This window comes from Bemisia tabaci, chromosome 8 (assembly GCF_918797505.1).
Source record: "Bemisia tabaci chromosome 8, PGI_BMITA_v3".
NCBI classification, from domain to species: Eukaryota; Metazoa; Arthropoda; class Insecta; order Hemiptera; family Aleyrodidae; genus Bemisia; species Bemisia tabaci.
Genome location: NC_092800.1, coordinates 22,171,163 through 22,188,985, shown reverse-complemented (window position 1 = coordinate 22,188,985; position 17,823 = coordinate 22,171,163). Strand labels below are relative to the sequence as shown.

The following is a 17,823-nucleotide window of genomic DNA, read 5'->3' as shown; positions in this document are numbered from 1 at the left end:
GCACACGGGTATAAACGAATAATAGTGGTATAATTCTTAGAATGTGCAGCATTACATGCTTTCCAGGAAATGTAGTAGATCTACTACATAAATGCATTGTCGCGGAGTTTGCAAAAATTGATCCGTTGATTAGTTAATGTTATGCGGGTGTATAAACATACACATACAAAAAAAAATTATGAATGAATAAGGTATAGAGCAAGACAGCCCAAAAATTAGCTTTACTTTCCCTAACGTTGCTGTCGTAAGGAGTTAAATATGACTTTTATGAATAACGTGTGCTGTTACTGCTAATAAATTTACATGTGTTTAGTATGTATTATAATAGATTTCAAAGGTTTTTTAGCCGTCATTATTTGTTACATTTTTTTACTTGGGAGTTGCCAAAAAACGTTTCTTAATCTGACAATTTTACGGCAGATAATACATACAAAAGAGGGTGAAAAGTGAAGAATAAAAAAATGAAAATCTAAAAAAAAGGGACTTTAATATTCAGCACAATTAGCACTGTCACGGGACTTAAAATCGGTCGACACGAGACGGTGTGGCAGCGCAGACAGACGGTGCGCCGACCTTCCGTCGCGAAATCCCGTATAGTAGTGACTTTGACCTACACACATACACACACACCAATCTGTATCAACTGCCCGCAACATTTATTAGACGGAGACAAAACTGGACGGACGGTTTCCCTTCCCCTCGAGACAATGTAAAATTTTAGTCTTGTAATTCCTCGTTAGAGCACCTCACTTCGGCGCAAAATAACAATTCAATATAAGGTGCGGTCAGGAACTAGTTTTAATCCATTACGATTTCCGGATCATTCCGACTCGCTATAAACATATTCAATATCTTAGCTGCATCAACCGACGCAAATTAGTCATAGAGAGATCAAAATTGTGAAGGAAAGTTAAAAAAAAAAAAAAAAAAAAAAAAAAAAAAAAAAAAAAAAAATCATAAGTTTTGAGACAATCTTAGAAAAATCTTAATTTCTTCTTACCAGCTTGATGATATTATAAAAACACCTCTGAGGTAATGGCTTTTTGGGTTTACCAATGAAAAGAAAGTCGAACTTGAAGTTGCGTCATCAAAAACTCATTAATTTAAAAAAACAAAACAAAACAAAACAAAACCCCTACAGTGAATTCTGTGTAATTCAAAAGAACGTTTCCTATTTTACGATTTTGTTTAAAAGTATTCAAAGACACACTGAATAACACCGGAACGTATTTTACACACCTTACCACTACGCATTAAGTTTTAAAAAACAAATTAAAAAAATAACTTTTTAAGTATTAACCCTAGTCTGCCTGAGCCTCTGAACCAACGAGAAAGCCTGAGCGGGGTCAATTTGACCCCAGCTGAAAATCAATTAGTTAGCTATGTTTTTTTCATGTTTTTAGTTAATATCAGTGCACTAACCTCACAGGCCTTAACCATAAAGCATATCTAAGTTTTAAAAAACACGGCGCAGGGTATGCAACCATTTTATCATACATATGTTGCCATGTTGCATAATATTGATATTTTTGTTTTTTGCTCTTTTTATTTATGTTTTCAGATAATATCAGTGCATAGTAAGCTTAGGTGCCTGAAAAAAGGAGTGCCTAAGACTACAAGATGCCTTGAAGGGTATGCAACAACTACTTCATTACACACGTTGCCAAATTGCATACCCGACTCATAATAAACATGCATTCTGTTTCTTTCTAGGTACTCTGTTTCAAGAAATAGGCGTATATTCTCTTTCTAAAATTAGAGAAAAAAAGAAAGAAGTAAATTTTGAACAAAAAACTGAATATATAATTGAAAATTAAATTAAGTTTGACAACTACAAGTTTGGTAAATTTTTTCTCAGCGTGAGAAAAAAATAACATAGGGCTACTAAATACTGAAAACGAGAAAAAATCTGAAAAATTTTGCTTGTTTTACAAGTTTCTGAAAAAAATTAAAAAGAGAAAAATGAATACACCTTCAAAGTAAGCTTTTTTGATGCTAAATGGTAAAATATATGTTATAAGGAATAAGAGAAAAGAAATGAACCTCTAAAAACTAAAACGTAGTTATAAGCTTAGCACCATATTTATGAGAACCTACATTCTAGGTACGGTGAGGAATGAAAAATAAAACGTAGAAGGTAACATAAGTACGGAGGGCTCAGCTTATGAATAACTAGAAATTAGGTAACATAACTACGGTGGGTAAGTTAAAAATTGAAAAATATACAAAAATAAGCACACTGAAGGCACCAAATAATATTACTCTAAAAACACTTTGGCTCAGTCCTTAGTGGTATCGAGCACTTATTGTTGAAATAAGTTTTGGTAAACATTTTATAATACTACAAAAAGCTAAAAGTCTTGGAACTAAAATTAAAAATAAAATAGAAAAAGTCCCTTTTATGGCACACAGTTGAAAAGAGTCGCTATCCTAAAAAAAATACATTAGTAAAAATATAAGGAAAAATTAGTATTCAGCTTATTCGCAGCTTTGGCAAAGAACAACACTGTGTATTGGACAAACATGCAAACGACATTTGGAAATGAAATGAAGCACATCACTGAATACTATCACTGTACCGCTATCACTGAATCACTGACATAATAATTTCATACCGCATGCCATTCTTGGTAAATTGATGGAGAAACAGATAGGTCTTCGGAAGCCGATAAAGAAAACTTTAAAAATAAGAAATAAACTTTGAAGCTTACCTTATGTGTGTTGTTTGCGCCAGAGTTATACAAACCAGAAAAATGGAGAAATCTTCAAAAAAAAACTCAACTAGATTGAAGAACACGTTCATCTAATCACAGATTGACACTTTCTCTGTTTTTCACGAAATAAAAGTAATAATACTACTTATTTCTTGTAAAAATAAGCTTATGAAACATGCTAGATATTGTTATCACAAAACATCAACCTTTCAAAACATGAACAAAACCTCAAAACCAAAACAAACAGGGTTACCAACTGTCTTTGTGAATGAAACGTGAAATACACTAGGGAAAACACGTCGGGGTCAATCTGACCCCGCTCAGGCTTTCTAGGGGTACTCGTGAATTTTTTGATCTCTCATGCACAATTTTTTTTTTTTTTTTTTTCCCCCTTCAAAATCGTGTTCCTAGATGTTTTTGTAGACCTATCTGTGAAGGACAAAAAATTTCGTGCATACCACGAGAAATGGCAAAGAGTTGAAACCCCCGTGGGGTCAATCTGACCCCACTCAGGCAGACTAGGGATCGGCGGGTGGATGCGGATTTATATAAAATCCGATTACGCCTTTTATGCGTTGTTGTCAGCTACGACAAATTGTTGTCAACGGCCGAAAATGCCTCTGTGTGTTAATTCACCGCCCACGCCGTAGTAAACGTATTTTTATAAAAAACCATTCCCTCATCTTGATGCTAGCTCCTAAGATCTTTCGATTGCTTATTGAACTTTCATAAAGTATCGTTCCGCATTTAGTCGGAAGAAACCTTCACGGAAACTGCTCGCGAAATTTGAAAATGTTTCGTATTTTGGCAGATCTAGACTTAGTTTCAAAGATTAGAAATAGATCTGAATACACTCTGCTATGAATAAATATATGTAGTATTCTCCATAAACCGCGACGCAATGGTCGATCATACATTTCACGTTGAGTCAGCTGGAGATGAATAGAGAGACTTTAACGCAAAGATAGAAAGATAAACGAGCACCAAAAAAGTATTCGCTTACCCAATAACACACGGATGTTTCCCGATATTTTGAAGGGGCTACATAACTTTTGACATTAAGAGAGACTGAGCTATTGAGTTGAGTTTCTTACATTAATTGATGATCAAGAATACTTCTCATAATGACTTAAAAATAAAGGACTCTCTGATTTGTGTGAAATTTTTGTCTTGAAACTGACCAACACTTATTACTATGTTCAGCCGTGCGCTGTTCCAGTTATCAATGTAAATTAATATATAAAAGTAAAAATTGACCTACTAATAATGCCTCACCAAGGAAAAACGTCATAATACCAGTATTCAGACGTTGCCAGATGTCTCTTTGCAAAACATCAAATTTTTGAAAATTCGGTTATTTATTTTCTTGAATTTTTCTGAAATTGTATCCTTAATTGGACTGCACATCGCAATTCGGAAATACAATATCTGGGTCATTTTAGAAACAACGTATCTACTATTCGTTTCCCCACGCACATATAAGAGTTTCATTTACAAATGAGCCAGAAATTTTACTTCCAAATTGCAAAATGTAGTCTAATTAAAGGTGTGGTAACTGAAGATTTCAGAGGCAAGCAATCTGAAAGAAACATTTGTGTTCTCGACTTACTTTTGGTTAATATAGGAAGTGAAACACAAACCAACACCAATTTCGAGTTAATTCAGAGACAGTTTCAGATGAGTTTAGCGCAAAAACAATGGGGAGACTGCAGGGATAATGCATTCCTCCGATTAAAACTTTTGGTATTCACCACTCGTTTTGTATTAAATTTCTTCAGAAAACTAGCTGGCAAATCCTCTTGAAATTGTCAACCAAAGGCTCGAGATTTGTTTGTGTTTTACTTCCTGTATGAACCAAACTTTTGTGTTGGCATTTCTCTCAATGCCTTCTTGATATTCTCCAAAAAATGGACATGTCATCGGAAGGAGTATGATATAACATCTGAGTGTTTACAAGACGTTTTACCTCAGCATGGCCTAACCGCATGGAGCTTATTGTGAATTTTGACTACATCTCAACGAACTAGTTTTTCTCGCTGCTGAGAATCTATTCACTGCGACTTCGGATCACGCGAGAAACTATTTTTAGGTTGTATAATTTTGCCCGATTTGCTGAAACTATGCTGCCGCGCTAAGGAAGAACCCCGTATGAGCCTTCAGATGTTGCCAAATTTCCTTTGATAAAAACCGAATTTACTTGGAAAATTCTTAACATTTGTTTCCAAAATTTCCAGACAATTATGTAAACAATTAGGTCTAAAATATATGAAAAATTTCAAGGAGAAATATGCTTAAATTGCGTCAAAAATACATGCTATATCAAGGGAAATTTGGCAACTCTCGAATGTTCATACGGCGTTCTTCCTTAGCACGGCAGTATGACGCAAGCGAGAAATACGATTTCGGTGGATTTTGATGCGGATTAGACGGTTTGTAAACGCAATGCGAGCGCAGAGCAAACACAAGGTGTGAGACAGTTTAACGCATAAAGAATTAGACGGGCGTTTGTTATGACGGCGTCATCATGCAGCGAGCCAGGCCGAAATTGAAATCAAGAGTGGGAAAGATGACCGGATGCCAAACCTTGATATTAAAACATCGTGCTTCGTATGAAGCGCTTGAAAATTCAGCTTTTACGCCGTCATATCTGTCAGCGCGGAGCTGATAACTAAACCCGAACAGTGGAGAATAAATCAATGGATTTAAACTTGTACGCTTGGCCTATTTTCCGTGAGAACTTTGTGTCGCTTTTTCCCAGACTCGCACAGAGGAACCTCGATGGGTCAAGGCACCCGATGCCTATACTTTAATTGCTATGATTTTTCTGGAGATCCACCGTTTGTTGTCTCGTTGTGCGTTTATTTGAATTTTGGTCATGAAATGTTTTGATTCGTCAATGAATCTGAAACATCGATGATTGTTGAGGAATGAAAAATTAATATATTCCTAAATGGTCTAAATGTCAATGTGTGAGTATCAGTGGCGTGGCAAGATTTGCGATGAATCGATGTATCTGCCATTTAAACTTATGGAGAAGGATCGAAACACAGGTTCAATGACATTTCGACACCGATTTTTTGTCCGCACACCTGGTTCTTCTAGTAGTTTATGTGCACTCGTTTTTTTTTCGACAGGGGAGTTCCTGCCGTAGTACCTTGATTTATTTTGCGAGGAAAGCTCCGTACTCTTGAAGGATGCCTATCATTCATAAAATGTTGGAGCGCCTTTAATTTCGTTTGATGTGCAACACCTCTGTTGTGAAATAGTTGCTTGAAGCGCCGCGCCGTGGCACGCTGCGGCGTGGCGGGCGGCTGGCCAACTCCCAACGTCCCCATTGACGCCTACAAACCTAAGGGGATACTTCAAGCATTGCGCAATGCGTGAAGTGTTCCCTTAGGTTTGAAGGCGTCAGTGCACGTTTCGTGCCGGTAGCACGCCACTCCGCTCTGTGTTCGGCTCTATTATTTAAAATCGCGGAGTCGGCGTTTTTCAGCTCATGATTTTGAATATTATGCATATTCTGCGTGGATTTTCCTCATTTAAATCGATGGAAAAAAATGTATTAAAGGAAAATATAAAATATGCTTTGTAAATATTAAGGTGGTTCCGTGTCAAATTTAATGATCCTCAAAGCTTTTTAATTATTTCTTTTATCTTATGGTTTTTTCCCCTTTTATATTCATTTTTGTATTGTTTCTTTCAACACAACTCTTATTTTACGCGTGGACGTAAACTACTGGACAAAACAGGCACGCGGACAAAAAATCGTTGACGGAATGTCCTGAAACCGAAACACAGGGTGTTCGCAACAAAAACCTTGATAACCTATCTTTTTCCACTGCTTCAAATGGGGTAAATACCGATAATCGATCATTCACGCTTCACCACTGATGACTATCACCGTTGCGAGCGAACTGAAAGAAAATCGAACCGCATCATCAAGAGTGAAACTGAAAAATCGTGACTCTTGTTTGTAGCGTTTCAAAATCTCTGCTGACATTTCAATTTATCAAAAGAAAATGAACTGACATCTTTTCTTGAAATTTTGACAGAATATTCTTCGAGCGGAAAATGAAGATAAGAGAAATTTCCAAACATTTTACTGACTATTAGTGACAGGATTTAACCAAGATTCGCATTTATGTTCTTTTACCCTCACCGACGATATGAAAGGGAAAATAAATTCTTAGCGTCTTCATCAAATAGCACGGGCCCTGAAACTATTTGCCTTCCTTTATTTAAAAATCTAAATTTTTGTACATACAGCCATCTTTCAAATTCTTTGTAAAGACGTTAATAGCCTAAGATGCTGAATGTCTTTAAGTAAAATAACTAACTAACTAACTTACTATAAGCTCTTCGCTCTTCGACTCCCTGAGGTTTCATTTTCTGTCACAGTGTGTTGTACTGTTCTACCCAGTGAACTTCAATGATTTTAACAGCTATCAACTGGCGATGACCCGTAAAAGAGCCCGCTTTATTCAGATTTTGGAAATATGTCCCAGGTTTTATTTTCTTTACTTATACATATTGCATAATAAAGTTGGGAACCCTCCCATTTGAAGAATGTAAATAATCATTTTTTGTCAGTTAGTTCTGAATATTTACCGGGCCAACTTCCATGGTGTTTTTGCGGCTGTCGATTGAAGATAGTTCCTAGAGGAGCCCGCTCTATTTATTGTTAGATTAATTCATCAAGGCCCGCGAAGCGGATCATAGAGCAGTGCGCGGAGGTTAGACCGCGTTGCGACCAGAGAGCGTACTCGCTACCCGTGCCATGTTTCTGCTAGTATAGGGCCATCCCTACATTATGTAACGCTCTAGGGAGAGGGGGCAGTCAAAGGGAGCGTTACGCCATTTTGTTTTTCATGTTAAAGGATAGAGGTCAACGTCACAAAAGCGTTACTAAAGGGGGGAGGGGGTTCCAAAAATGCCGAAAAAGTGCGTTACATATTTAGGAACAGCCCCCTTAAAATGACCTTCAGAATTAAAGTGTACAAATACTAACGTTGGATACAGTCCACCGCTTAAATTAAGCCAATTTTTTCCACTGTCTTGCCAGTCGTCTTATTACTATCATCCCATGTGAAGGTTAAGAGTCCTAAGTGTGTTAAACTAGGATCAAGTGGCCCGAGTACATCAGATAGGAACCAACCCACATTTTCGAAAAAATTGTCAAGAATGTTTTTGAATTTAGCTAGTCGTATTTATATATATATATTTCCCTGCCTAAAACTCAAAGTCGAGAAAAAAAAATTAGTCTGTGTAGAAGGATTGAAGGTTATTTTCTACATTGAGCTTTATGAAGGAATACAACTTTAAAACTCTTTTTCTAAGTATCAATACTATCATCCCATATGAGGGTTAAGAGTCCTAAATGTGTTAAACTAGGATCAAGTGGCCCGAGTACATCAGATAGGAACCAACCCAAATTTTCGAAAAAATTGTCAAGAATGTTTTTGGGTTCCGCTCGTCGTATATATTTGCCTGCCAAAAACTCCAAGTCGAGAAAAAAAAATTAGTCTCCGTTTAGAAGGGTTGAGGTTTATTTTCTACATTGAGACATATGGAAGAGTAAAACTTCAATCGTTTTCTCTTAAGTTTCAACTTCATATGGGTTGGTTCCTTTCCGTTCAAATCGGTCCAAGTATGAACCTTTCCCGCCTAGTATACCAGCCCCCCTCCTCCCCGTTTTCCAGGCTCCCAGTGGGCACCAGTTGAGCACCAAGCCCCCCTCTTCGATGATTAATCAGTTTGGACCGGGGTGTCGCGTCTCGGGCCCCATTGGATCGATTCTTATAAATCTAGTGCCATTCGGAGCACGCGAATCAATCGGAAATATGATCGGTCACGCGGCGGGAAATCTGTGCGAGGCGATTAAGCGTTCAATCAGCTACGGCACCTGAAGCGCGTTTATGAATGGACCAGGCCGGCCCCGCTCCTCCGGCCTCAACTTACTCACGTTTTAGTGCTTTCGAGTTCCCGCGTATATATTTCTAAGTTTAGCCATCAAATGGCATCAAAGTATGTAAGTAATTTCCTGAAATCTTTATTTTTATTTTTATTTATTTTTTTTTTATTTTTTTTTTTTTTTTTACTTCTGTGACTATTGGAACACGTTTATTAAGTTTATTTCATCTTTTTTCAAATTTTTTCACGCGTACTTGATTTATTGATTACATCATATGCATATGTAGTGCGTGGGTGTTACGTGCTGAACATCGATAATGCCCAAGCTTTCGGATGCATTTTGACAGATGCACTAGAATTAATTACTGAATTAATTTACTGATAATGTAATCCAAACGCTCCACTTTTCATGGATGGATTTTCAGCAAATTACAGGGTCAGGGGGAAAAAATGTATTACGATTTATCTTTGGTTTTTTTAAGAATCTCTTACAATGCTAAATTTCATATTAATTGTAATATACTTAATTTACAGTGGTATCAGTATCCTCCTTTATTCATAAAACTCACAAGCAACATTGAGAAATTTTTTTTTCAAAATTACTTCAAAGTTGATCGCACTCATCTTTTCTTGGAATGATTTTTGAATTTAAAAAAGTTAAAATTATATTAAGCATTGAAAATTGAAGCACCAGTATCTTGAGTTTTAATTTAAGTCCAAATTAGGTAAATCAATGTGATAATGGTCAAAAGTTTGACACATAGCTTACTAAATCCTTGGTATTTGGCGTGCAACAAATGTCCGTACTGGGAAAATGCCCGAAATATTTTATTCTATACATGTACACTGAATTCTCAACATTTTCTCCAGACAAAGCCTTTAATTATATGTGGAAAAAAAGTGAATAAACGGGAGAGGATTTGGGAGGGAAAGGGAAAGTTGCGGAATAGAAGAAAGTGAAAGCACACGAACAAAGCGAGTTTCACATGTATGTACTTCATGTAGATCAGGAGAATCCCATTTTATTTATCAATTTTCATTTTCTCTCTTTTTTTGAAATTTTTTGAATCCAATATTCCAGATCAAAGCGTCGTTGCTGCTGGTACTGTGTTTGGCAGTACCCGACACCGCAGTGGCCGCTAGTCGCGAGTTCCAACCGTACATGGTGACCGAGAAGGACTTCCGTGAATTCTTCCCAGCGGGTGCCCGGGAGGACCAGTTCCACCTGCAGCCGATCGCCAACCACGAGGACTTCAACCTGGACGAGCTCCTGCAGCCACGCCCGAAGAAGGTCCAGAACCTCGACCCGGACGAGGGCTACAACGATGACGAAGACGCCGCGGAGTTCCACATGGAGGCCGAGGCTGACGAGGAAGACCCTGACCCCGCTGCCGAGTCCAGCAGCCGGGAGGACGAAGGCGCGGCCTTCCGCAGGGCGCTGGGACTCGGCGAGTACTGGCGGGAGGACAGGAACCCTAGAAGCGAGTACTGGAACCCTGCCGACGGGTTTCAGAACCCGAGGGTACTCCGCAGGGCTCAGACCCTAGAAGAAGACGCTGACCCTGCCGCCGACTCCAGCAGCAGGGAGGACAAGAGCGCCGTCTTCCGGAGGGAACTAGGGCTCGGCAAGTACTGGTGGGAGGGCTGGAACCCTGGAGGTGAATACCAGGGCCCAAGGGTACTCCGCAGGACTCAGACCGACGAAGAGAACTCTGACCCTGCCGCCAACTCCAGCAGCCGGGAGGACAAGAGCTCCGTCTTTCGGAGGGAACTAGGTCTCGGCAAGTACTGGCAAAAGCCAAGGAACCGAGACTTTGGCCCTAGGGCACTCCGGAAGACTGAGACCGATGACTTCACTTACGACTCCCCCGAGGACGACAAGGATGACTTCGACAAAGATGACTTCGACAAAGATTTCGACAAGGATCTTGACAAGGACTTCGACAAAGACCTCGACAAGGACTTCGACAAAGACCTAGACAAGGACCCTGACTTCGAGCGACCTGCGCCCACACAACCGACCTCTACCTCTGAGTCCACGTTTCGGCCGAGCCCTAGTTTCAGCTCGGGTAACCCCGACGACGCCCTGAAGTTGATCCCTGGCCCAACCTTGGGGTTGGGCAGCTACTATGGGGACAGTCCCGCGCCTACAACGAATCACAACCTGCCACGACCGCAGCCTCTTGGAGCTTCGGTTAAAGTTGGGACAAGGTAAGTTGGATCACAAATATTCAGCTAAATGTTAAATGGTATCTTGGAGGGGATGATTATGAGGTCACATGGTTTATTTTTATAAGTAGTGAGCGTAAATTGAATACTAAGAACTCGAGATCTACTAAGAATGTGATATGTCTTACCGTTTGACCGTTATATGGCAGACATATGACATGTCCTATCCTATCCTATCCTATCCTATCCTATGGTATGGAATGGATCTGTAGTAAACTGTAGCTACAACGAAAATAACGGTACATTTTGAAAGAAATTGACGCAAAATCACAATGAGCACATTGGCAAGGCCTGATCTGAATTGAATACTAAGAACTCGAGATCTACTAAGAATGTGATATGTTTTACCGTTTGACCGGTCTGGCAGACATATGATATGGCCTCTATGGTATGGAATGCATCTGTAGTAAACTGTAGCTACAACGAAAATAAGGGTAAATTTTGAATGAAATTGACGCAAAATCACGATGAGCACATTGGCAAGGTCTGAAATTCACGAGTTGATTTTAAGTTTTTGTAGGCTAATGTCCCTTTTCCCGTGGACAATGGCACGGACATTACGGAAAAAGATGAGAAGAAAATAATCGTATGATATCAAAGAACTGTTAGATCATTCATATCTGGGATTCTCTGTCCTTTTGTATCTCTGATTGTTTTATTTACATGCTTACACCCACTTATTTTCCACATGATAAATTTAAGTATTGAAATCAGCAGCGATTCTGGGCATGACAATATAGTAAGAATTTTCTCCATTTAAATCGATTATAATCGATTTGAGATGGGGCAAAATTATTCCACTGATGGAAACCTTCCGTTTCATTCCCAGGTACATGGTAAGCGGCAACCGACAACCACAACGCCAGGTCATCCTGAAGAAACCTAGGAGCCAATTAATCCTCCGCCCTATCAACAACCAGGCCCGCCAAAAAGTTCCGCAACTAACACACCCACCGAAACCAACAACAACCATCGTGAAGAGCGTTCCGGAGTACGTGTACCACTCCGTCGAGGAGTACAACCCCGATCTTTCTCCGATCCCTGTGCCGGCACCCCCGAAACAGGGACTCTTCAAGCCGGCGTTCGGGCCGGACTACCCGACCAGGTCCTCGCCATATCCCTTCGAGAAGCCCGTGCATGAGTTCCCGGAGTCGCCGCCCGGGTTCCACGGGAACACGAACTCCTTGGATGGTCATTTCCCGAGCACGGTATCCACCCCGGTCGTGACCCCTTCGATAAGGCCTTTCACTTTTGTGCCCAGGAAGAATGCGTTCTCTAGGCCGAGGGTTATCGGGGCGAGATTTCCGTTCAGCCCGCCGCATGATGAGCCGGTGAGTGGTAACTTATGTTTAAGGAGCTTGGAGGACAAGACGCTTAAGTGCAGATTTTGAAAAAAAAAATAGAGATACCAATGCTTTTAAGGTACAACTAGTCTTAATGCAATTTCCATGAGAAATTTGCTGCCAAATGCGAATTTTAAGTATCAAAAAGTCAGTTTAAACTTTCTTTCCGCCATAAGGATGCATGTAATTTCGAAACTTAAAACTTGTATTTCTCGAAGTAGCAAAAACTGCACTCATGCGCCTTGTCCTCCTCGTTCCTAGGTGATTCGTCTCGGTTTTCGGCGTGGTCGAATTGACGTGCGATATATCGCATCGATTAAATGAAGAGTCTCGGTAGATTTTGAATTTTTACCGAAAAAAAAAAACGCAATAGCCCCTGCACATGAGCCTAAAGAATCATTTTAAACCAAAAAAAATTCGAAATCCACAGAAACAAAAGCAGGATACGTTTTGGAAAAAACCTCTTTTTTGATACAGCTATCTGTTTTTGTATCGGATGTGAGTTCTTTTCCAAAATGGATTCGGATTTCATTTCTTTGAATTTGGCCAATTTTTTGGTTTAGAATAATTCTTTGGGCGCAGGGGCCCTTTTTTTATAAGATATTCAAAATCTACAGGGATCTTTTACTATATAGATTCGATACATCGCACGCCAGTCGACCACGCCAAAAATCGTGAGGAATCACCTTAAAGAGAAAAAGTCTTGGGAAAAAATTGTGATCCACTGGTAGCCTCAAAAAGATTACTAAAAATGACGAGGCTAAGAAAAGTAACTTATGAAAATTGACTTGATTCAATCAGAAATGAGAGGTTTGGAGGACACGTCGCATACGTGAAGTTTTTGAAAAAAATCGAGATATCAATGTTCACAACCGAAACTAGTCTCAAATTATATTCTCTGAAATATTCACCACTAAAATCTAATTTTTAAGCATCAAAAATCGACTTTAAACTTTCTTTTCGCCAAAAACTCTATGTTATTCGAAACTTTAAAAGGTTTTTCTTTAAAAAGCAAAATCTGCACTTATGCGCTTTGTCTGCCAATCTCCTCAAGTATGAAACAATTTTGGTCGAAGATAGGACCATATAACACGCGTAAAACGTCCACTATGTAGAGCGATTTTTGTCGAGTTGCATGGGTGAAAAGATAATTAAAGACTCTGACCAAAAACTCTTGCTAGTAACTTAATAGATTAGTTATGGGACTCGAAGTTCAGATTAAATGCATCTTCACAGTTTTTGAAGCGCACATCTAAAATGAGCCACGTGTGTGAAATACTGCGAAACTTCGAATAACTCTTTGAACGTTCCAAACCAAAAACCAAAGTACTTCAGATGTAACTCGAACTGCAGCAGCTAGGAATCAAGTTTTCGGGTGCACGAAACTTCCCCCGAAAACTTCAGAGATCCAAATGACCTGAGCTTTGGAACCCATGCACGAATTTTTTATATCCATGTGCTGCCGTGCTTTGGAAAAACGCCGTATGAACCTTCAGGCGTTGCCGCATTTCCTTTGGCTAATCACAAATTTTCGGGGATAAGTAAATATTTTTGCTCCAATTTTTTCGATAATTTTGTTGGCAATTTCACCTAAAGTTTCTGAAAATTTCAAGGAAAAATATGCATAACCTTCTTCAAAAATAATTGTTTTCTGAGATGAAATTTGGCAACTCTTGAATGTCTTTACGGCGTTTTTCCCTAGCACGGCAGTGTTTTTGACTGTGGGTCCCAAAAACAAAATATACGCCCCTAAATCTGCAGAAAAGAAGGATTATTCAACCGCCACTCATGATCTCTATCTCTGACCCATTTTTTTCGCTTTAATGCTATTTCAGGCACCTCACATTCCCAACTACAAATACCACTACTTCGTGAACGACCCACAAACCAAGGACGTGAAGAGTCAGTGGGAATTGCGAGACGGTGACTCGGTGAACGGTGCATATTCGTTGGTGGAGCCGGACGGGGCTTTGCGGATTGTTGAGTACACGGCTGACCCGGAGAACGGGTTCAGGGCCATGGTCAAGAGGATCACCCACGGTGAACATGGGGATGTTGAGGAACGACAGTTCCACGGTTAACTTCAGAGGGGGTCAACCGAAAATGTCTTCTAGTTGGTTGACTAGGTGATAAGTTCTAGGCCAGCACAATACAATGTGCCTCTAGTAGAATTTGTGTAAAATCTAGTGAAAATTTAGTGAATTACTTTGGCAATAACCGCACTCCGAATAGCTAAACACTCAGAGCCGATAACAGTAAAAACACATAAAAATACAAAAAATGGGTCTATAAGGCTAGGGAGAAATAAAACAAACCAGGACGTTCTCTGCTCTCTTACATTTCTCAACTGGAACAAGAGCTAAAAAATGTAAAAATTAAAACAAGAAAACTAGCCTTGTAAACCCATTTGTTTTCGTATTTTAATGTGTTTTCATTGTTGTGTGCATTTGGGCTATTGTGTCTCATCGCTCTCTTATCAGAGCCGATATTTAGACCGCGTTCAGCACAAAGAAGCCAAATCACATCAGCCATTTCCAAATTTAACTGAGCAGTTTAATTTTTTACAAGCGAAGGTTTATACAGATTCCATTGGAAATTTTAAGGAATTTGCTTCGTGCTATGCAGGAGATTCACTGGTATTTTTTCAAATATCCACAAAACCGTTTTCATGTAAAAAATTAAACTGCCCGATTAAATTTGGCAATAGCTGATGAAGCGTAGTTGTTGCCTGACGTGGTCTATTCGTGATTCAATTGATTTAATGAAGCTGCCAAAAAAGCACTATAGTGTATCAAACTTTCGGCACTTTCATCGAATTTGGGTAGCCGGGACTAAGAATCTTAGCTCTAACTGCCAAGCTTTTGAAAGTGCAATTATCGCCTGAAAAAAGGTTACCCTCATATTTTCCCAATTGTTGTTTTTGGCACGGTTAAGTTTCAGTTAGTGACGACTTGTGTTGCCATCCAACAAAATTTGTAAAGTCAGACACAGATGAAATTGGGACAAATGACGGGCCAAAAATAGTAATTACTTATTGCAACACTTAGTCTGATCGAACGATGCGTAACTGATGGAATATGGCACATACATTGATCCTGAACTGAGTCAGAAAGGGTGATTGCTCATGGCAAAATGTATAGTCCAATATTGTGCAATAGAGGACTTAAAAATAATATTGCAGTTTTTAACGAAACTTATTTTTTTGTCAATTTTATATTTTCATTCGTGCCATGGTTGGCTTAAATATATGGGATTCAATGACAAAGCCATCCACCAAGATTTTATCCCACTTTAAAACGGTTGACTTCAACTGATGAAGTTAGGTAGTCAAATGCTAAAACCGTAAATTTTGCTCAAGCACCACTGAATAGAATGTTTTTCATACTTAGTTTGGTATTGACACATGTAAATATATTCTAGAAATTCAAGACTAATAAACGGTTTTTAACATACTTAATCTCTCTAATTATAATTATTTCCTTGCTCCATTGAATATATACCAGGTCTCTGAAACAGCTCAGTTTATTGTGATTTTATCATGCAAAATAATTTCTTAGGCGGCTTGATGTAAATTTGGTCACTTTAATGCATTTTGGGTTTGCAAACTCATGATGGATTTACCTGAACTTGCAGTTGGAGACACGTGGAGTTTTCACAATAGTGCTATCCCTAGGAAAAAGCTCTGCTGTATAGGCAGTTGGGAAGAATTGGGTCGAGGTTATCAGTACCTAGCTACAATCTGCACTTCAGCACTCAAGTATGCCTATAAATTCAGCGTTGACTGCCAAAACTTCTGGTCAAAACTACAATGAAAATTTCAGCCTGTTTCTTCAAGGTGTAGTTGTGGCCAAATTATTTTTTCCGGTCTCAAGACCATGGTCGGATTCACCTACTTGCCGCCCATGGGCCGCCTGTATTTTGCCGTTCCCTTCTCATTCGTTTTGCAACTCGATAAAAACCATCAAATGAACGTGTCAGCGGGGGAGGGGTGCATAAGACGCATTTACTCGTGTTGAACACATTTTTTGGGAAAGCCCTGTCAAAAACAAAAGGAAAAGCTGTTGGACGCAACGCGTGAAGTATTCACGCAGTCTTGTAGGCGCTATGCGTTTCAAGCTGAGCGCACTGTGTTTGGCGCAATACGTGAAGTATTCATGCATTCTTGTAGGCGCTATCCGCTTCACGCTGACCGCAATAACCGCACTGTGTTTGATGCAATGCGTGAAGTATTCGTGCAGTCTTGTAGGCGCTAATATGTGTTACATGCCGATCGCCGCGCCGAGGGCTCCTCTTTTTCATCTCAAGTCCTCGTTATAATTTCTCTCTAAGTCGCGCCGTTCCAGGCCAAATTGCGTGTTTGGTCTCTCTCTTAACTCGACTTATTGAAGGTGCTGTCTCTTGTATCACTAAGAGACGACAAAATTAGAAATTACTATACTCTCAGGAAATGAGAGATTTTGTCGCCTTTTCTCGTTTGTAATTTTGTTTTTATAAATCCAATTTTTTTTATACCTACACTTTTAAAAATTGCAAATGTTTACCGCCCCTTAGATTTGCCGCCATGGACCGCGGCCCATGTGGCCACCCCCTTAGTCCGGCCCTGCTAAGGACAGTTCAAAGTAGGTACCCCTGGTACCCTCATAAAAATCTCACAGAGTATCGTCAAACAAAAATTACATATTCCATATGAAGTTACGATTATATTTACTCAGGAGAGAAAACTCTAAGTTTTGAGTTATCAAACTCTAATGGGATGAAATTCGCTTCGTACCAAATCACGCATTGACATATTACGGAATTATATAAGCAGATACATTCCGTTTAGAAAACTTCAAAACTACACTCTTCATCATTGCTTAACGGTGGACAGTGCTTGTTACCTCAGAACGTCCCGCATTCAAAATGAGACAACTCAGTCATCGATATTGGACCGAATTCGGTATTTTCGCACTCAAATTGAGTGTCAATGTTGATGCCAACGGACGAGGGCCAGAGAACAATCCGGCGAGCTAATTACATTATGGGCCCGTGTCCGATTTTAATTGGACCCAATTAGACTGATCCATCAAAAAGAGACAGGCCCGACAGGGGGAGGGGGTTCGCACGCTGTCTCTTGGACTCCGCTTCACGGAAGACTGAGCGCGTAAACTGCGACAATGCTGCCGTGTTAGGGAAAAACGCCGTATGGACATTCGAGAGTTGCCAAATTTCCTTCGATAAAATGTGCATTTTTAAGGAGATTTATGAATATTTTTCCTTGGAATCTTCTGAAACTGTTGATGAAAATGCGAACCAAATCAGCTGAACAATTAGAAGATAAATATTCATAAGTTAGGCAGGAAATACTTGTTTTATCAAAGGGAATTGAGGCACTGCACTGTAAAAAAAAAAAAAAAAAAAAAAAATAAAAAAAAATTGTTTCTAGAGTCCAGACTCTTGAAAACATTGACAAGAAAAAGGACTCTTGATTCAATCAGATTTAAGCTTAAATCAAAAGGAAATCCGCTCAAATTAAGAGGCTTGGTTCTTAATTTAAGCTTAAATCCGATTGAATCAAGATTATTTTTTCTTGTCGATGTTTTTAAGAGTCTAGACTCTAGATCCAATGTGTTTTTTCCCCAGTGTGG

The 17,823-nt window shown here is 39.3% G+C and overlaps 1 protein-coding gene across 1 annotated transcript; it reads left to right on the top strand.

The window, feature by feature from the left end:
• Positions 1-8,411: 8,411 nt before the first annotated feature.
• LOC109032617 (uncharacterized) lies at positions 8,412-15,653 on the top strand. The gene is made up of 4 exons (XM_072303083.1): positions 8,412-8,742; positions 9,706-10,835; positions 11,683-12,184; positions 14,032-15,653. Exons 1-4 carry the CDS (start codon positions 8,728-8,730, stop codon positions 14,275-14,277), a joined length of 1,893 nt encoding a protein of 630 aa, XP_072159184.1. The 5' UTR covers positions 8,412-8,727; the 3' UTR covers positions 14,278-15,653.
• The last annotated feature ends 2,170 nt before the right edge of the window (positions 15,654-17,823 follow it).